Source organism: Pongo abelii, chromosome 2 (assembly GCF_028885655.2).
Source record: "Pongo abelii isolate AG06213 chromosome 2, NHGRI_mPonAbe1-v2.0_pri, whole genome shotgun sequence".
Classification (NCBI taxonomy): domain Eukaryota; kingdom Metazoa; phylum Chordata; class Mammalia; order Primates; family Hominidae; genus Pongo; species Pongo abelii.
In genome coordinates this window covers 138249698-138271808 of record NC_085928.1, presented here as the reverse complement: position 1 = coordinate 138271808, position 22111 = coordinate 138249698, and the positions used below count along the sequence as shown (strand labels likewise).

At 43.4% G+C, this 22111-nt stretch overlaps 1 protein-coding gene across 4 annotated transcripts in view; it reads right to left on the bottom strand.

The window, feature by feature from the left end:
* Positions 1-22111, bottom strand: part of RFTN1 (raftlin, lipid raft linker 1) — a 202387-nt gene that overhangs the window by 162643 nt on the left and 17633 nt on the right. For 2 of the 4 annotated variants that reach the window (XM_009239287.4, XM_054552553.2), the window contains exon 2: positions 19513-19665. The exons of 1 other annotated variant lie outside the window; for it this stretch is intronic. In XM_009239287.4, the coding sequence (XP_009237562.3) occupies positions 19513-19657 (145 nt within the window). In that variant the 5' untranslated portion in view covers positions 19658-19665. Of the gene's footprint in view, positions 1-19512; positions 19669-22111 lie in introns of all 4 variants that reach the window. One more of the 4 variants, XM_002814026.6, reaches the window with a different exon arrangement.

Genomic DNA, 22111 nt, shown 5'->3' with positions numbered 1-22111 from the left:
TCTTCTTTGCATTTGGTATAAAAATAGCTATCATTTACTGAGAATTATCTAGGGGCCTAACCAATCCCTTTTCTGATGACTTTATTCAATTCTAACAACGCCAGGAAATATACTGCATTTTACAGATAAGAAACTCAGACTCACAGGGCCCAAGTAACTCATCCGAGGTCACAGAGCAAATGAGAGAGATGGGTCTCCCAGAAAATCTGCAGGCCTCAGCCCAGAGCTGTGCCACACAAAAGCCCATGCTTTTAATCACTCTGCCAGCACTATTCCCTGACATGCAGGGTGATGGACTGATACACAGCTGCTGATTAATTAGTGAAAGCTGCTGCTATTTGCCCTCCTCCCCCAAGATAAACAAAGGCTGACCATGAGAAAGATACCAGTACACCCCCAGGAAGCCAGCCGATTCTCTGGTGATGAGTGATGCTGGGAACAGCAGACTGGACATCTATGGGCATCTGATGGCCACTTTAAAGCACTCAAGGAGAGGTGAAGAAAAAAAAATAGGCTCCCCTCCAATGCAATTTTTAAACCACTGATTCACCATGCAATGCAGTGTTAAAGTCAAAAGAGCCTTAGCCACCACTGTATTTGCAAAAATTCTGTACTTTGTTTTAAAAAGCACCATTTGTTAGCCCAACATTCCCCATGGAGCCAGTTGGGAGATGACATCTTGACAAGTTGGACTCTTTCAGGACAAAGAATACAAGTTGCATCAGTTCTATTTCTTCCCCAGCCAGAATACACAGGACTAGCCATCAAGGGGTAGAAGCAAAAATGGCTCCTCTCCTCTTAAACCTAGTGATATGGTTTGGATATTTGTCCCCTCCAAATCTCATATTGATATTTGATCTCCCACGTTGGAGGTGGGGCCTAGTGGGAGGTGTTTGGGTCATAGGGGCACATCCCTCACGAAAGGCTTGGTGTCCTCCTTCGAGGTAATGAGTGAGTTCACGTGAGAACTGGTTGTTTAAAAGAGCATGGCACCTCCTCCTCTCTTGCTTCCTCTCTCACCATGTGACACACCAGCTCCCCTTCCACTTGCACAATGTTTGGAAGCTCCTGGAAGCCCTCACCAGAAACAGATGCTGACGCCATGCTTCTTGTACAGACGGTGGAATCATAATCCAAATAAACCTTTTTTCTTTATAAATTGCCCAGTTTCAAGTATTCTTCTATGGCAATACAAACAGACCAAGACACCTAGTATGCTTAGAGTTTTGCTTACCAGCCCCACAATTTTTGAATCTGCAGATTTGGAGCTGCTGGTTCCCAAGAAAGGAATGCTCCCTCCAGGAGACACTGCAGTGGTTTTACTGAACTAGAAGTTGAGATTGCCCCTTGGCTATTTTAGACTACCAATGCCACAGAAACAAAAGGCAAAGAAGGCAATTACCCTACTGACTGGGGTGAATGATCCCAATTTCCACAGGGAAACTGGACTGCTGCCATTGCTGCCATACGACAGGGGCAGAGAAGAGTATGCCTGGCACCTGGAGAGTCTCTAGAGTGCCTCTTGGTACTTCCATGTCCAAGAGTAAAAAATCAATGGAAAACTAAAGCAACTAACAGACATACAGAGAGAATCACTGAGGATTAAGATCCCTAGGTTATTCCACCAGGTAATAAATAAACCTCTGCCACAGAAGGTGCTGGCTGAGGGCAAAAGCCAAGTCCCAGCAGTCACGGTTTCCATATTGAAGCAACATTAATTCCTCCTCTCATTCCACCAATCCCAGATAAATATTCTATATCCTACAGACAGAACCAGGAAAATAATTCATCCCACCCAGAGACAGACACCATGCCAACTGGGACTTTTTGTCTTCCCTTAAGAGTGTGAATACCGTATGAAGCATAGACACATCATAGGCAGAAACAAAGCTGTCCTGCTGTTGTGCCAAGTTGAAAATGTGTAGGAGGATATGTGAATGCTGAGAATCTGAATGGTTGGACTGTGCTGGTCATTTAGTTGCCGTCTTTCTGATCCAAGTCTGACCTGTGTGGTGGGGCAAGGACTGTGCAAACTGCATCCTCGCTTTGCCAGTTGAATTTCTATTGGGTTCTGCCAGTAGGGGCTCAAGATGGAGAAGGCAGAGGGGAACCTTAAAGTCAATATACCTTTACAGAAAGCTGGTGTGCATGTGCAAGAGTTTTAAATTATTCTGAATTATTGCATTTTCATACTAATGATTCACTCATTCAGTCACTCAACAAGCATCCTCAGCACTGAGGCCCTAAGGATTTAGCTGCTTAGAGAACAAGGAAAAACCATGCCCTCATGGAGCTTACCATTATGGTTGGAGGACATGGTAAATACCACATAAATAATAATATGATTTCAGATGATCGTAAGTTCCACAAAGAAAATAAGATAGAAAGCAGAGGTTGACAGCGAGTTGGGCAAGGAAAGAGGCTGTTTGGGGCAAGGTGGTAAAAGAAGGCCTCTCTGAAAAGGTAGCATTTAGGGGGAGACTATAAGGATGGGAGGGAAGAGGGAATGAGCTGGGAGAAGACCTGGGACCCAATGCTTCTAGGCAGACAGGCTCCATTATCCCATCAGAGAGAAACACCCTGGGTCACGTGCTATAAGAGGTATTTGGAGCAATGCCACAGTTGAAGGAGACTCACCATCGTGGGGGAAACTGTCTGCTTACTTCCAGCAAATCCTACAAATCAGATATAGCTTAGTGGTTGAGTTCATGTCCTCACTCTGGCATGTGGTTATTTTTCTTTACTTTCAACTTACATTGCAAGCTGGAGAGAAATGAATTACATCCCCCTGGGTTTCTCTGTTCCGTACAATTAAGAAAAGCTATTTCTTAGTCATAAGGCGGATGAGGACACCAAGATTTCCCATTTTCTCTCCACAGGGAGGCTGTCATCACTCAATATTAATTGATCCTACTTTTCATCCATAAAGCAGGGACTGAAACAAATTTTTGGTCACAAAAATGGCAACTATTACACTATTAAGGTAAATTATTAATGGTGCCTCCATTAAAGCACACTCCTGCTCACATGGCATCAGCTACCTCAATGCATGGTTGTTTCTTTAATGGGGAAAAAGGAGTAAATTATTTGATTTCTTCCTGAAACTGGATTAATCACCTGCACCTATCTCATTTAAGGTTGCTGGGGATTTTCCACAGTTTCATCACAACTGAGAACACACAGACAGGGCTGTAATATGTCTTGAATTCCCAGCAGGAAAGTGTGTCAATCGAATGCAATTTTATTTTTCTGCTAGAGAGCAGATAAAGTGAAAACAGCAAGAAGACACAAGAAACTTTCACAAGTTGAGGAGAGCTAGTATCATTTAAAAAATGTTTCCCTAGACAAATAATTTGATGCTTATTTTTAGAGAGGCGGTGGTGGTGCTGAGTTAGGGAAACCTAGTTTAAAAAAAGAAAAGAAAAAGGAGAAAAACAGTCTAGTTGTATCTACAAATAAACAACCCTCAATGAATCAGGGACATATGGGAAGAGCCGAACCTCATTACCACTGACGGCAGCGACCAGATGCTGGCACCCAGGAAAAAACAATTTTCCTATTCAAGGGAGGGCTCTGCTGCCCACCCTTCCAATTCCTTCTTATTTATTTACATGAGTGCTAGGGCCTTGTGGAAGGCTAACCACAGGACATTTGCATCTCATCAATATGTTTAAATGTCACAAATCTTGACTTTCACAGCTGAAAGCTAGGCTTAGCCACTTACAGCAAGGCTGATGAATAACTGTGGTTGACACAGAAGGCATTTCTTAAACATATAATTTAATCTTGAGAAGTGATGAGCTCTGCTCAACAGGCCCATGGCATGAAATTAGAAAAACATGCTAAGCATGTGTCTCCATAGTATCAAAGAAATGACAAAAATGGAAAAATGAACACAGTGATCATTTGCTTCTAGATTAGCAGAAGAACATCGTAGGGACCACTCTTGTTGATGGTCTTTAAAGGACTATTGCTCCAATCTCCCAGGTGCTGTGTGGTGGCTGCTAAGCACTCACAGCTGCCCCTTCCTCTGGAAAATTGTCCCCAACCAAACAGGAGCTTCCTGGGGGAGTTTAAGTGACTTGAGAGTGTCACAAAAACTATTAATGTGACCCCTTTGTAATACTCACTGTGACACAGACTGTGGACTGTGTCAATTAAAACCCATTTCCACCTCTTTCTAGCTAATCTTCCTGAAATATAGAGCCTGGGGGCCAAAAGCTACATTTCCCATCTCCCAATAAGGAAACTGAGGCACAGAGAAGTGAAGTGACTTTCTCAAGGTCACACAGCTAATAAGTAGCAGAGCCAGAATCTGGAGCCAGGTTGGCTCAAGAGTCTGTGCTCCCAGCAACTCCATGATGTTGTCTCTCATATAGAAGCAAGACTTTTTAACATAAACTGCCTGCATTATTAATATATAACAAATTACCACAAAACAGTGGCTTAAAACAACATTTATTTTCTCATAGTTTCTGTGAGTCAGGAATCCAGGTGCAGCTTATCTGGGTGCCTCTGGCTCAAAATCTTTCATGAGGTTGCCTGAGGACATCGGCCGGGGCTGAAGTCATCTCAAGGCTCCACTGGGGGAAGATCCACTTCCAAGCTCATGCACACAGTTGTTGAGCAAGATTCATATTTACTTCCTCCAGGGCTATTGGGCTTAGGGCCCCAATTCCTCACTGCCTGTTCACAGGAAGCCTCCCTCGGTTCCTTGCCACATGGGTCTCTCCACAGGTCAGCTCACAGCATGGCAACCAGTTTCCTTCAGGGGAGTAATCAAGAGAGAGCAGGAGAGCGCAAGATGGAAGCTACAATCTTTTTGTAAAATCTCGGAAGTGATAACCCATCACTTTTGCTGTATCCTGTTCACTAGAAGCAATTCACTAGGTACACAAGGCCGTGGATACCAGGAGGCAGGGGTCACTGGGGGCCATCTTGGCAGATGTCCACCATGCTACTTGATATCATAACACTAATGAGCAGGAAAGTTGAGTTAAAGTTGCTTTTTCATTAGGTAACTTGGCTCCCAAACCCAAGCACTGTATAGTACTCTAACATTCCTTGCAGGTAGGAGAACAAAACCTTGGCTGGTTCACCCTTCAGGGACACTGATCCCCATCACTTGCCTTAAGCCACTTCTGAATTCACACTTTATATCCAAGAAAGTAAATGGTATTAAGAAAAAAGATATTTTCTTGGTTTTTAGTTGTTTTAGGCTAATTCATTAAATGAAGTCCACAAAAAGAAACTACTTATAGACATGAGAGTAAGTTTTTGTTTTCATTTACAGTTTCTAGATTGGCAAGAAACAGTGGTAAGAAAAGAAACAGTTGGATCACCAGTCTGTGGGATATGGAAGGCAATCCAGAAAAACCTCAACGTCCTCCCCATTCCTTGCACACCTTTACGCATCATTTCAGCCTGGGCTATTAGAAACAGCATCAGTAACTTTTCTTTCACACACTTCATCTTGACCATTTCTCACCAAGCAAGCCATGATGGACTGAAGACCTGTGAGCCCATGCCCAGGGCATCTTTGATGCATCTATTAAGGCCTTAAAAGCTCAGCCTGTTGGCATCAGCAGCCCTGATGAGTCCACTCACCCCCAGGAAGCTCGTTTGATTGAGGTACCTTTTCCAAGCTGCAGTTTGGTTGGTGGGCCCAAAGATTAGATTTCGTTTAGGATTTCCAGGGCCCCCTGCACCTACCAAACAGCAGACAAGTCTCTAGCCATGCAAGGTGCAGCAGGCCAAAGGCAAATAATGGTAAATCATGGCAGATGCTTCTCCAAGATAACACAGAGACTCTATTAGGGCTATACCCAAGCTGGCCTGGTTTCCAGATATAGGAGAACAGACACCAGACTAGGACATTAAAAACTCCAGAATTTGGTGGGATGTTTCAGACACTGTTCCCTACATTGAGAGACCTCACCATCTTGTTCACCATTGCATGCTCAATACAGAGCCTGAAAAAGAGTAGATAATCAATAAATATTGAATGGATCAATTTTGTTAAGTAACTTTGCCAGACAAGACTGCTTTCTCCAAAAAGAAAAGTCCACCCACAAGCTTGCCAGCTCCCTTGGGAATATATTATTATTACCTATCTTGTGTCAAAGCAACATGCATTCCTCATAGCGCCATGTTGTACTCATGCTTACAAACTAATTCTGAGCTTACACTAGGGATGCCCAAGTGAAATAATCCCTTTCCTCTTTTAAGAGGGCCCAATGAGGCTGTCAAACTAATGTGTACTCCTGATAAATCATGTGTATGCACCTGCAAAGTATGTTTATGCAACAGAATAGAAAAACATCTCAGTGGCTGCTAACTGTAGCAGGTACTCCTTGCCCATGTAATTTTTATTTATCAGGAGCTCTGACCTATAAACAAAGAAGAGGATGCCTGAAACACAGAACTGAGGAAATGACCTTCTAGACTTAATGACAGTGGCATGCAACTTGAGGCCAGAATCACCTACCTTTTCACACCAGATTTGCTTTTGAAAATATTTCGTAGATAAAATTCAACAGGACTCCTGTCTTCTGAAGCATTGGTGAAAACTGGTCAAACTATAAAACGACAGTGGACCCAGTGAAATTAGAGAAAGCTTCGTTATAAAATTCTTTAAAGCAATATTGCTAATAATAATTAGTAGGGTGCATAGAATATTAACTTGTTTTCTGTTCCGCTTTAACCAAATTAGATAACAATTATTATCACTACCTCAAGGCTGCTTTTATGAATCCCTGCAGAAAAATAATTTGGTTTTGCTTTGACAGATAACAGTCATCAGCAAGGAATTTCATTTTACTGAAGGCAGCCTTAGTTGCTGAAATTTACTGCTTGGGTTACACACATATACACATGAACACACACACACACAACTGAGCCCATTTTCATACAAGACTGAGTAGTGTTGCTCCTTGGTCTGGATTTAGAGTAGCTGGGAAAAGAGCATGAAGAGTTTTTACATTCAGAAAGGAATGCAAAGGAATGTAAAGAATGCCTTCCTTCCTTTTAAATCTAATCTTATTACTCCCATTAGTGAATATTTAACAATAACATTAACGCTAATAGCAGACTTGGTTGCAACATCAAAAGCAACAATACCAAAGACGAATATAGCAGCTTTGCTCAGAAAAACTTAAAGCTACATCACACATATTATCTCATTTATCTTTTAAAAATCTCTTCAAACTGTAAGAGCATATTTATCTACTTTGAGACATATTTTATGGGAACCGATTTCCTTATTACTCTTTGCATCTTCTGTTTAAAAACAGGGTCTGTTTTTAACACACCTCCCAGCCAGAACCTCAACTCATAACTCATGCCATTGACTTCCTTGCATGAATCTCAAAAACAAAAACCAACTCTTAGCAATTATAGAAACCGGAAACAAAAATGAAACACAAGTAGGAAGTTAAATAACTTCACTGCACCCAACAATTGCTTTTGCCTAAACTGAAATTAAGTAAATAGACACACACACACTCTCCATAAAAACTCTGCTACACAATTTATTAATGAACAGTGAAAAGAAACAGAAGCCAAAAGTGGGTCAGGAGAAACTGTTTAATCTAATAGTCTGGAAATTATACTGGAAGGAACAGATGGTTTCACAGAAGTCAGTGTTACCTAGAGGAGCAAGGAGCGATTTTCTAGGAAAGAAAAATGTTTCCCTACCCTACCGCATATACTATTTTCAGCAAAGGAGGAGTCTATATTCAGCACAGGAAAAGTCCCGATATTGGCACACTTACAAAACTGGGACTAAGTGGCAGCCATCAACACATACTCAAGCTCAGACTTGGCCTTCTGAATCTGAGCTGGAGGTCAAATCTAGCCCTATTTTAAAGCCGGGAACAACAGAAGCCAGCACTACACTCCAGTGGGTTATTGACCAACACTCATGTTCTTGATACCTAAGGAAAGTGGTCCCCAACAAGTCATGGGCAGCATGACCTTTAATGTGGCTCTGGACCCTCAGAGACTCTGTGGGTCCCAGGCAGCAGCGAGACACACAGGGCACATGGAGTCGGAAGACCTCAGTGCAAGCTGCGGCTCTGCAAGACAGGACCACCCTATTTGTCAGGCTCCCTATTTGTCAAACAGAACAAAAAACGTCTCTAGACTTGTAAGGATTAATTGAGCTAAAGTATATCAAGCTGCATTGCAAACCACACAGCATAAGACGACACTCAACCACTGAGTTGCTATTCTCATTCCCACCATCTATGATTCACCAAAACATGCAGCCAAATTCTCCCTAGAGTGGGGCTCAATCAAAAAGAGAGCATCAAAGCTGGGGTCCTTGAATGACCAATCACAGCCAACCAAATATCAAAGCCATACCCGAGGGACCGTTGGTATGGTCCACAATCCTTAAGAGTAAAGAATTGAAGAACGCAAGTCTGAGTTCTGATTCTAGCTCATCACATATTCGCTGCAGAACCATGGGCACATTAGGTAACCTCACTGAGCCTTGTTTCCTCATTTGTAAAATCAGGATCTCTATAAGGATTAATTGACACTGAGCACCATGCATGCCACATTAGCTGTTATTACTGTTGCTACTGTTAACAATGATTATATCAATACCAGGAGCGTCCAAGTCCACTGCTCCATCACAATACATCATCTGCAGGGATCCCCAGAGAGGCCAGGGAGGGCGCAGGGGCAGAACAGCCTTTCTGCCATGAAGATGAAGGACTGTACCAGGAGGAGCCTCCATCCGGGGTGAGCTTAAATTTGCGGAAATATGGAAAGTCCCCCCCCACCCATCTCTGACCCTGGGGCCTCTTGCAGCAATATCAAGGGCTGCTTAGAGCCTCCCTTCTAGTCATCCACCTTCCCTCATCCAGGGCTTCTGACATTTTGCTCCAAGGTTTGTTTGTTTTTACTTAGAAAAAATGCCATCAACGTCAGTGACTGTATGCTCAGTTCTGCTGAAGAGCTGCAAATGTTATAGATGGATTTGTTATGTTCTAAAACTGCAGGTATCATATTTACAGAGAGGTAATAAATACCTCGTTAAGGAAAGGCAAAACAAACACTTCAGAGTACTTGAGGCTCTATCTAAAGGAACCCCATGGTGAAACCCACTTTAAACCAAGAATCCTCCTGTAATGCAAATAAGTACTCATCCCCTCCAATTCTCTTCCTTCCTTTCCCTAGTTTGCGATGTTGGGCTCCCCTGTAAAACGCCCCCCTCCCTCCCAGAACCTGCAGGCACCAGCAGCCAGGTATCCATCTTAGCCAGCTCCCTGAGACATCACAGACTTCAGCTGAGTCTGTTGACACCTGTTCTGTGGTGTGAACTGTAGGTGGGGTGGGGACACAGAACCAAACCACACCACCAAGACTGACTTAATTGGTCTAGTGTGCAGCCGGGCATGGGAACTTTTTAAACAACCTTTGAGAATCATTGTATCACCTTGTATTCTTATTTTTATTCCTCTGGCCTGTCCTCCCAAATATATTCCAAGTCACCTAAAGGAAGTAAGTTATGATTTGGTCATAATACATAGGTAGGTAAGTAAATATTTATTGAATTTATTTTATACTCAAAAGACCACACTAGTATAATTTTTTTCCGCCATCTCCACTCAAATTAAAAAAAAAATTGTACTCCACATGATCTTTTAAGGTTCTCCAAGTGTAGTCCCCAGACCAGCAGCATCAGCATTGCCTGGGAACTTATTACAAAAGCAGATTCTCAGGCCTTGCCCTAGACTTACTAAATCAGAAACTTTGAGGATGGGGTCCAGGACTCTGCATTTTGACAAGCCCTCCAGGCTATTCTGATTCACTCTCAAGGTTGGGAACCACTCCTTTAAGCTAATGATTAGTTTTAAAGGCTTTTCTGGAGATTGACATTATTTTAGATGAGGCCATGGAATTGGCCTATCATCTCCCTTCATGAAATCAGAAAGGCTAATAGTGCCAGGATTTATAACTAGCCATTAGGCACCCAAACACTTAGCTCCCCACAACTTTCATTTCTTAATTTTCAGAATATAATGTAAATCATGATCCATTTTTTTAGATTAGTCTTTTTCCCAGCCGTGAAGGGAGACTGAAAGGACAACTCTTATAAACAACGATTATCAGCTGCTTCTGTAGTTGTATGTCGGGCTAAAATCCCCCAGACTGGAGGTCAAAGAAAAACTGGACCTGTAGAAAATTTATTGCGCAATGTGCATGTCTTGAATAAGGAATGTCATCCTGTTATTATCACGACCACCCAAAATTTATATACAGAGTTTACGGCTAGAATGCTGGTGGCCGAAAGCCAAGTATGAGCCTGGTCAGCACAATGTCGAAGAAAGCATCCCGAAAATCAGTTCTTAAAGTCCTCTTAGACAGGAAAACCACAAAGATGGGAATTTGTAAAATGCAGCAGTGTGGAATGATCCTCGAAATTGTAATGTGTGTCATGGGAATGTCTTATAAGGAGGAACTCAAGAATAGAAACAGAAGACAAGCTTGAGAAAGGGGCAAAGGTGAATAAATTACCTTTGAACTTTTTCATGTTGAAGCCCTTCAATTCAGTTTAAACCCACCACAGCACACAGAAGATTCAGGAACCAAGAAAGCCAAAGTGAAGGCTTTGCTGTTCTGTAAAACTACAAGATATCCTGCAAAGCTCCAAGTGTTTGGTGGCCTAGCAAGTTTCTTTTATAACTGCTCCAAACTCAGTATCTCAATTTATTCTTCTACACCGTGGGGGTGACTCCACCTACCTCATAAGATTGTTGTTAGTTTGTTTAGAAGAGATTAATACAACAGTAGGTGCTGAATAAAAAGTAACTCTGACTATTACCTATAAAAAAAATGAAGCTATCCACTCTCATACATTGTTTTTGGAAATGTAAAATAGAACAAACACTTTGGAAAACAGTTGAGCAGTATCTTATAAAGGTAAACATGTATTTAGCATACAACCCAACAATTCCACTCCTACATATTTCCCCAACAGAAGAGAAAACATCCACACATAACACTTGTTCGTGGATATTCAGCTTTTTTTTTCATAATAGCCCCGAACTGGAAATTTCCCAAATGTTCAACAGGAAAATGATTCAACAAATTGTGGCACATGCAAACAAGGGAATATTACTCAGAAACAAAAAGGAATGAACTCTTGATACACACAACAGCGAGGACTCAATACATACAACAGCACAGACTCCATACATACAACAGCCAGGACTCCATACATACAACAGCAAGGACTCCATATATACAACAAGGACCCCAAACATACAACAGCAAGGACCCCATACATACAACAGCAAGGACCCCATACATACAACAGCAAGGACTCCATACATAAAACAGCAAGGACTCCATACATACAACAGCACAGACTGAACTGCAAAGGCATTAGGCTGAGTTAAAGAAGCCAGAGGCACACACACTGTATGATTCTATGTACATATTATTCAAAAAGAAGCAAAACTATTCAACAGTGACACACAGCAGATCAGCAGTTGGCTGGGTCAGGGCAGGCACCTGAGGGAACTTTCTGGGGTGATGGAAAAGTTTTATATCTTGAGTGTGGTGATAGTTCTACAAATGTTTACACCTATCAGAACTCATCACGCAGGCACTTCATATGGGTGTGTTTCATGGTATTTAAATTATAGTTCAATAAAGTTATTCAAACAAATATCACCGCGACACCCTTCAGAGGACTGGCGGTTGGCGCTGAGCTCTCTTTCATGTGCAGTGGATAAGCTTTGAGTGGAAAGAGCTGAAACACTGGATTCTGGGCCCACTTACTACTTGTTGCCTGCCAAATCAATTTCTTCATCTGAAAAGAAAAGAAAAATACCTTCCTTTCAGCTTTCAGGGCTACTGGAATCATCAAGTGAGAGCATTATTGGAGAATGCTTTAAAGCAGACTCAGCATCTGGCTGTGGGGAACTCGTGTCATCCACCCAGGTGCCCAGCACACCCACCTCCTCCTCTGCTTCCTGCTGTCCTTCACCTGCCAGACAGTCCTTAGGACCACCTCCTAGTCTCTCTTTCCCCCACTCCTTTTCTTGTCCCCACTGCCACTATCTTGACTGAGGCCACCTTTACCTTGCCTGATGACTGCAATGGTTTCTACATGGTTCCCCTCCCCCAGCATTGCCCCTTCCATGCTTCTTCATTCTAAATCCAGACAAATCTTTCCAGAATGAGAATTTGATGTCACCTGCACCCCCTCCATCTTAAAAACCTTCAGTGCTTTTGAGCTTAGACTCCTCAGCCCAACACCTAAGACCTTTCATCATCTGGCCCTACTTTCTTCTCCCCCAAAGAACATGCTCCAACCAAACTGAACTGCCTGGGGCTCCCCACATATGCAGCGTTATCTCTGCGTTTTGATCCCTCCCACAAGTTGTCTCCTCTTCATGAAAAGATTATCTTCTTCCGCCCTCTTCTCCCATCTTTTCCCTGACTAACAGCCAACTGTCCCTGGCACCAGATTTGCATAAAACTCCAAATTCACCTGAGGATTTCAAGTCTTCCTTGACACACAGACTCCTTCATCAAGCCTGGGCTACCACCATCCCATCAGTCTCCATTACTCTAGCATCAAGTACTGGTTCTTCATCTGTGAGAGAGATTGAACCAAAGTAAAGTACCAATCTATAGTCTGGTGCTATGGACTGAATTGTGTCCTTCCAAATCATCGTAACCCCTAAAGTGACTACATTTGGAGTAAGAAAGTAATGAAGGTCAAATCATGTCATAAGGATGGGGCACAATCTGATGGGACTAGTGTCCTTACAACATGAGACACAAGAGAGCTTGTGCTCGCTCCTGTTCTCTTTTTCTCGCTCTCTGTCTGTCTTCCCCTCAACCCCCGTCTTCCCTCCCTGCCTCTCTGCCATGTGAGGACACAATGAGAAGGCTGTTGTCTGCAAGCCAAGAGAGCCCTGACCAGAACCCAACCATGCTGGCACCTTGATCTCCAGGGTAGCAACTTCCAGCCTCCAGAACTATGAGAAAATATGCATCTGTTGTTTAAGCCAGTCTGTGGTATTTTATTATGGCCACCCGAGCTGACTAAGGCAACCCAGGAACACCTCCTGTCTGGTTCACCCACATGTCCCCAAGACATGGCATCTGGCCCAAGGTTGACCTTCAATAAATATTTGTGGAATCAATGAATCCTCCTATGGTCACTATGAACCTAAGGGCAAATCTTCATGATAAAATGGTACATTGTTATGAGTTAGAGACACAGATTCTGACCTGAAACCGAGTTTTCCTCTCTTGAAAACAGACTAGAACAGTGTTAAGCTATAGAACTTTCGGCGATGATAAAAATGTTCTCTGTCTGCGCTGTCCAATAGCAGTCACCAGCCACACATGGCTACTGAGCACTTGAAATGTGGCTAGTGTGACAGAAGAACGGTATATTTTATTTTACTTTGTTTTAATTAATGATTACATATAAATACCATGTGGCTGGTGGCTCCTGTACTAGTCAGTGCAGGACTGGACCATTCAAGGAAGGCCCAAGCCCTGGGCACCGGCCTTATTACACAGATTGCTCTCCGTGCCAACTGTCCCTGGCACCAAATGTGCATAAAACACAGTCGATTTTCACAGAGCTGACACAGGTAGCTTTCAAGTGGTGTTAGAGTGGCCTGGCATGGAAAGGCTGGCAAAACACTCACACAAAAGGCATAATGGGGTACTGTTTTGCAGAAATTGTGATGCTTTATGGGCCTCCATCTGAGATGAAACCCATCAAAGGACAGGTTCATCCCTCGGTGACCAGAGTTAATTGAAAATTTAAGACCCAATCAAATCACCCAGAATTGAGATTTTTGGCAGCTTATGTGCTTCACTGTAAGATTCCTGCTGCTTTCGCCTCTGCCAGCCCCACAAGTGAGGCTGCATGTTCCAGTATCTTCAACAACAGCATTGAGCTTTAAGCAAGGCACAAACTCAACAGTGTTAACTGTGATCTTGACTTTTTTTTTTTTTTTTTTGAGATGGAGTTTCACTCTTGTTGCCCAGGCTGGAGTGCAATGGTGCGATCTCAGCTCACCGCAACCTCTGCCTCCCAGGTTCAAGCAATTCTGCCTCAGCGTCCCGAGTAGCTGGGATTATAGGCATGCGCCACCACATCTGGCTAACTTTGTATTTTTAGTAGAGATGGGGTTTCTCCATGCTGGTCAGGCTGGTCTGGAACTCCTGACCTCAGGTGATCCACCTGCCTCGGCCTTCCAAAGTGTTGGGATTACAGGCGTGAGCCACTGCACCCGGCTTATCCTCACTTTTTTGAAAATGCACATGGCACCCTTCCTACCTAAGCCATTAGGTGGACATGGGCCAATACCTCCCTGACTTGTATTTGCCTAAGAGTCAAATAAGCATCATCTTATGAAAAATAAGTGATAGAGTGTCATTTAAAAATCTGCTATGGTTAAAACCTTATGGAAGAGGAATCTTCTTATACCATTCTACATGATAATAAGTTTTCTAACAACAACATTTCAGTTGGTGTTAATGCCTATTTGTGTAGCATCTTGCAGTCTGGCATCACAAGAGCTTTGATGCCCAAGATTCTAGAATTCTATATTTGAATTCTCCCCCCGACCACTTCCTAGCACTGCCTCTTTGGGCAAGTTACTTAACCTCGCTGAGCATCCATTTCCTTGTCTGCAAAAAGAAATGAGTGTATCCACCTACCTTACTGGGTTACTGCAAACATAAAATGACATAAGAAGCCACACAAAGACTAACGTTCATAGCAACTTAACCTGTGATAGCCAAAACCTGGAAATGACCCAAATGTTTATCAACCGGTGAATGGAAAAACAAACTGTGGTACAATCAAACAACAGAATACTACTCAGCAGTAAAACAGAAAACACACCAAACAACATAAATAAATCTTAAATGAGTAAGTTGAGTGAATGAAAAGAGCTAGGTTTTGAAAAAGAGTACATACTATTTGATTCCATTTATATAACATTCTGGGAAATAAAATCAGTGATGGAGGCCGGGTGAGGTGGCTCACACCTGTAATCCCAGCACTTTGGGAAGCTGAGGCAGGCAGATCACCTGAGATCAGGAGTTTGAGACCAGCCTGGCCAACATGGCAAAAGCCTGTGTCTACTAAAAATAAAAAAATTAGCTGGGCGTGGTGGCAGGCACCTGTAATCCCAACTACTCGGGAGGCTGAGGCACAAGAATTCTTTGAACCCAGGAGGTGAAGATTGCAGTGAGCCGAGATTGCACCACCACACTCCAGCCTGGGCAACAGAGCGAGATTTCGCTTAAAAAAAAAAAAAAAAAAAAAAATCAGTGATGGAGAGGAGATTAGCAGTTGTCTGGGGTTGGAGGGATAACAAAGGGGCATGAGGAAACTTCTGGGGCAATGGAAATGTTCTGCATCTTGATGTGATGAGGGTTTTATGGGTTTGAACACTTTAAATATGTGCAATGTAGTGTACTTCATTTATACTTTGATAAAGCTGAAAAATTTCTGAAACATGAGATCAGGCCAGTGCAGTGGCTCATGCCTGTAATCCCAGCACTTTGGGGGGCTGAGGTAGGTGGACCACTTGAGGTCAGGAGTTCGAGACCAGCCTGGCCAACATGGTGAAACCCCATCTCTACTAAAAATACCAAAATTAGCCATGTGTAGTGGTGCATGCTTGGAATCCCAGATACTCAAGAGGCTGAGGCATAAGAATCACTTGAACCTGGGAGGCAGAGGTTGCAGTGAGCCGAGATCACAACACTGCACTCCAGACTAGGTGACAGAGCGAGACTCCATCTCAAAAAAAACAAAATAAAGAAAGAAAAATGAGATGAGGAAGTAATGTCCTATCACAGGACTGGGCACATAGTAGCACTCAACAAACGTCAGCTCCATTCTGGAGAATAAAGAATAATCTCATTAGAACTCCTGGGAGAAAAACATGAGAGACTGCCAGGGAAAGGAGTCAGCATTTAGTTCTAGGTTTACTAGGACCTGACTATGCAAGACAGGCTCATCTCAGCTAGAAAGCTGAACAAGGAAGACAAACAGAAAGATAAACAAGGCTTGGTCCTTGCCCTGAGGGAAACACAAATAGGTTTAATATATGATGTAATCAAAATGTCAAAAGGACAGTATTGACAAACTACAGGCGTGCACAAGAGAGTAATTCTGATAGAATGGTTGTCAAGAAGGAACAAATCCAGGTGGGTGGGGTCCTAGCAAGCAGTAAGAGGTGGGGGCCTGTGCAGAAAGAGCTGTCTGCACTGAATCAGAGAAGCAGAGAACGGAGGGTCCTAGGCGGGGGCAGTGGGCAATGCCATGACACATCGTCCTCCAGGGAACAATAGGGAGAGGATCTGGGAAGGGCAAGACCAAGCTACAGAAAGCCCTGAGCTCTGGCTTGAGTCTCAACTTCATCCATCCAGGGGAACCCCCTAAAGAGTTGTGCAGAATCAGATGTGTGTTTTACACAAGCAGGTCCTATCTACAGGGCAACTGGGCAATTTATCAAGAGTGCCAACATTCGCATCCCTCAATTCAGTAATTCCTGAGGAAATAGTCAGAAATGTGTACAAAGATTTATAGACAACATTGCTTATAACAACATTATTTGTAATAGCCCAAAGCCCAAAATAACTTAAATGTCCAATAAAAGGGGACTGCGAAATAAATTATGGTACACTGAGTGATTAAATCATATATAGCCATTAAATCATACTTTCCGAGCATAGGCATGACAGGTGCACACCTCACTGTACAATGTTAAGTCACATAAAAGCAGGATTCAAAAATATATGGTGAGTATTCATTCAGCAAATATTTGCTGATTATCTATTTAAGTGCCAGGCACTGTCCTAAGCACTGAGGGAGCAGCAGAGAATAAAAGAGAGAAAATCCCTGCACTCATGGGAAGAGAGGAAACAAATAGCAATAAGCAAGATATATACCAGGTTACATGGTAAGAAGTGCTATGGAGAAAATCAAGAGGGGAAAGACATGGGGAATTGGGGAGAAGGTAGAAATTTTAAAGAGGTGGTCAAGGAAAGTTTCAGAGAGAAGGGGGTTAAGAAGATGAGCAGGGGGATCCCGGGGGAGAACTTCCAGGCAGAGGAACAGGCAGTGCAAAAGCCCGGAGGAGGCCTGGCAGGTTCACGAAAGAGCAAAGTCAAAGCAGTGGAACACCGAAGACAAGCAGTGGGAGAATGTGGTCAAGGGGAGCTGTGCCACTCCTGGTATGGTTGCAGCCACAGGAGAGCTCTGAGCAGAGGACTGGCAGGATCTGTAGGAGGACGAGGGCAGGAGCAGGGAGGCCATGTGGGATATCCCCCAGTGTTGTCCTAGCTCATTATAATGGGTGTATGTTTATTTCATAATCAGAAAACAAAAGGTAATTCCATGAAGGACAGCACAATGCACAAAAGCAGTGTGGATGCTGCAGCTGAAGCTCAGGGAAACAAACAAATAAGAAGGTCAGGGAAATCATTCAGAGAGCAGCTATGAAGCAGTGGGGGGACAAAGCACTGCATGGAAACTTCATGTGTTTGTGAAGGTTCTTAGGAGCAAAGTTACTCTTCGTCATAATGAAAAACACATAACCACGATAACCACGATGCAAAACAAAACAAAAAACAACTGCAAAAGGGAGAAAAAAGAATTCCCCCAACATCTCAGCATCCTAATACTTCTTGATATACTTCTTTCCAATCCTTTCTCCTAGACATGCTTTTGTTTTTCCCTAATCCTCCCACAATGCCCAGCACATTGAAGGCACTTAAAAATTCACTGAACAAATAAATGGAGGGCCAAATGCATGACTAAATGCTCCAAATAATTGTGTGTTACATTAGCTATATTAGAGGCATTTACAGACATGGTTTTAATAGGCTTGTGTGAAGGAATGACAACTACACACAGGGGGAGGGCATGGTCATAGGTATCTGCACATTTAAGAGGATGGTGGTGGCATGACTGACTCATCAAGGGCACCGGAAGGAAGCAATCTGAAAAGGAAGACACACAGAATGTCCCTGCAGAGACACTCAGCTGTCCTTTTTCAGAGCTCAAGAAGCAACTGGAGCCTCCGCACGGAGACAGTCACGGCAGAAAGAGTAGTCAAGGAGGAGGGGAGGAAGAGAAACACTTGCAGACCCTACTGTATGCCAGACATTGTGCTATGAGCTTCACACATATCTACCCCTTCTAATCTTCACAACTGCCCCATGAAGTGGACACCCGTGTTCCTTTTATAGATGAGGACACTGCAGGACTGGGAAGCTCAGTCATTTACCCAGTTCCTCTGAAGCAGAGCCAGGACTCAAATCCATGAACACGAGGGCTTTTTCCACTCATTCTCCTTTGTGATCATAGAAGCTTAAAGTATATCCAGAAGCCCAGGGAGAAAATGTGTTCAGATGACTTCATTACATAGTGCCCAGTTTTTGCTCTCAAACTCCTGGGACCCAAAAAGAATAGCATGTTCTTCCTCTTCCAAAAACATGTCTTATAATGTTTTCCAACTTACGATTAAAACCTGTGGAGTTCTTTTATTCTTTTCATTTGTATGAGTCTCCTGTCTCCCATCAGATAGAACACTCCAAGATGCCAGGACAGGCTCACGACTTCCCCCGTAACACTGGCCCAACACTCTGCACACAGCAGGTGCTCAGCAAATGCTCTGATACTGATGCTGACCATCCCTTGCCAGTCTTCTCGGGCTATTCCCTGTTTCCTTAGTCCTTGGACACTAGTATGGTAGGTGACCCGACTCCCTCTGGCTCAGCCAAGGCAAAGCCAAGCCCAGAAGGATGAGCCCTCTTGTGAGATGGCAGACAACAGGCAGGTGAATTTGGGTAGAGAGGAAGTTTCATACGAGGAGAGAAGGCAAACCTTCCTTCTCCACGGAGCTTGCTATGAAACTGTCTGCAAACTCGTTGGCTCATGAGCCAAATTCAGCCTATCCATATGTATTGCTTGGCTCACACATGATTTTCATTTGTTAAAACTGTAATTAGTTGCCTTTTTTTTTTTTTTTTGAGACAGAGTCTCGCTCTGTTGCCCAGGCTGGAGTGCAGTGGCGCGATCTCGGCTCACTGCAACTTCCGCCTCCTGGGTTCAAGAAATTCTCCTGCCTCAGCCTCCCGAGTAGCTGGGATTACAGGCACCCGCCACCACGCCTGGCTAATTTTTTGCATTTTCAGTAGAGACGGGGTTTCACTATGTTGGTCAGGCTGGTCTTGAACTCCTGACCTCAGGTGATCCACCCGCCTCGGCCTCCCAAAGTGCTGGGATTACAGGCGTGAACCACTGTGCCCAGCCACTATTTTTTAAAAAGTGAGAGATTTCACATAAAAATCTGGATCTCTGTAAGCCGCCCCCTTGAGACAGGCCTGCCCTTTGCATTTCTTCACAGCCCCCACCCCGTCCAGCTCTCCAACTGCACCCCTATCCCCTGCAGGCCCTGGAGACCCCACCTGCCCCCATCCATACCCACCCCATGTACTCACAAGCACTCAGAGTCGTGAACTCCAAGAAGCGGTATTCATAGGACACATCTATCTTGGTTTCCACCTGAGGCCTCTTCAAAGTTGAATAAATATTCCCAGGCCGTTTTTCATCACGTTTCTCTAACTTGTTCAATCCGCAACCCATTTCAGCAGCTGCTGGCCAAAGGAAAAAGGCGGGGAGGTGATTTTTTTTCTGAGATTTTGTCTTTAAATACCCTAGTATAAAAGATGCCGTAATTTTCCTGAAGAATACATGACAGACCTCAGCCCTTATGAAACTGAGAATACAATTTAATATAGGACCTGAACACAGAGGACTGTGCTCAGTACTCAGGCTGGCTTCTCCTTCTGCTAAGATACTATTACCAGCTGTCCTGAGATTTTTTAAAATGACACCAAAAGCATACCTGTTTTATATCTTTTTTTCCCATCTGAGGAAAATAATACCTCCCACTGCCTCAGTTCCACTATAATCTGTATCCATGAATAAAAAATGGAATCTCAAAAGCAATACGGTGCATTATAGTGTCAGCCTATCTATAAAAAACAGGAGATGTGTCACCTTCACTGTGGTTGCTAAGACAGAATAAGTTGTTGTTACAATTTCCAAACTCCAAGTCCTTTCTACCCTCAACAGTAATTATTTAGACAGGAAATTTATATTCATAAAACATCTCTAAAAGTAGATGGTGGTATTTTTATGGGCCTTGTCTGAAAGTCCCCTTTTTCTTCATTTTTAGACCAAACTGCAGGAAATAATAGTATGCTTCCAAGCTCTTAGAGAGTCATTTTAGACCAAAATGAAAACTGACTGAACACTAATAGCAGGGATAGAGCAATCGGAAGCAGAAATCCACGTGTATTACAGCAAAAATCTGTAGTTCCAGTTTGAAAAGAAAATAAAGAAATGTTAAAGTAATGGGCACATTAAGGTGAGCTGAGCTTCCAATCTTCCATGGGATTAAAAACAATGAAGGCTCTGTTTATTTGGGCAGAATGACTTTCATGAAATAGCTTTTCATCCACTCCCCCAACTTCAGCAGAAGAGATTTTGCTTCTGTGTACTAAGCATAACCGATGCTTCCCTCCTCTCTTGGGGTACCACTGCTGCCATCAGAACATATTTCACAAAAATATTAACCAGCCAAGAATATCACACACAGAAACACAGTGACCGCTTCCTTTTAGAGATAAGAATTTCCTTTTGCTTAATTCATTTACAAGGTACCCAGCTTCCTAAGGCAATTTGGCAAGCTCCAGAAAAACAAACTGTACCTCAAAAAAGCAACGAGGGCATGGGGCGGGTGGAGTGGAAGGAGATGGTGTAGCGACAACTAGGCTCTACTTTTCAGTCATTAAAAAAAGTCTGAAAGAATGGATAAGAACAGGAAGGCTTACTTATGCCTTAATAAGGGAACATTAGTATCCAAAGGGCCAGAGCAGACATGATTTATGTGCAATCTGCATGAACTGATTACTTGTAAAATACTCTGTAGTTCTGCAGATGAAACAGCTGATATGTAAAGGGCTGCATATTTAACTGCTGAAAAGCAAGCCGGCTGGCATCTACTGGGACAAAGCAGAAAAGAAATGGACAAGGAAGCTTCTAAGTGTTGGGAACACGTAGCCCGTCGAGATGTTCACTGTTACTCTCTGCAAAGAGCCCAAAGGCTCACCAAGTCACTCATTCATGCAGATTTACTCATGCCTACTACGGGCGAAGCATTATTAGCGATTCAAACAATGTGGTCTTTGCCCTCAAGGAGGTTAGGCTACTACAAGAGGGAGGACATTCAAGCTATAACACAAGATGGGAAAATGGCAGGGGCCTGGATTGGGTATTTGAGATGGGCTTTGCTGGACAGACCCCAAATTTGATGACGTAGAGATGGAGGCACAGCAAGAGCAAAGGCATGGAGGCAGGAAGCTGCCCTATCTGAAGGGAAAGGGCAGGCAGTGCAGTTTGGCAGGCTAGAGAGGCAGCGTGGGGTTTAGGGTGTCAGAGATCCCACCACTAGCCCATATGGTGCCTTTGTGAGAATTCGAAAAAGGTGCCCCCTCCTCTGAGGAATGCAGCCCTGTCCCAGCCATGTCTTACTGAGCACAGCAAGGTCTGGATCTAAGCCCCTGCATCCCCCCTTGGGAACAATCTTTATAACTGTATGTGGCAGTGCTGCTTCAGTAGGGGGGAAGTTAAGCAAAATTGATTATGATTAGCTAGCCATGTAAACAAATATGGGGGTGGAGGCAAAGATTTCTTAAAGAGGACACAAAAAGCTCTAACTACAAAAGAAAATTTTGATAATGTGGGCTATATTAAGATTTAAAACTTCTGTTCCTCAAAACGCACATTAAAGAGTGAAAAGGCAATCCAGAGACTGAAATAAGCTATTTGCAATACATTTGTCAAGTGGTGCACTGGTAAACCAGCTCTCCAAGAAAGAGAGGAAGCCCCGATTTGTAGTTTGCCTATTTCTGTGGTGTAAACACACCCACCATGGCAGATTTCAAGCTGCCAAACATGATGCCGCAGAAGGCAGAGTTGGGAAGAGATGCTAAAATCAGCTCTCAAAAGCCAGTGCGTGTTGGCTCCTGCACA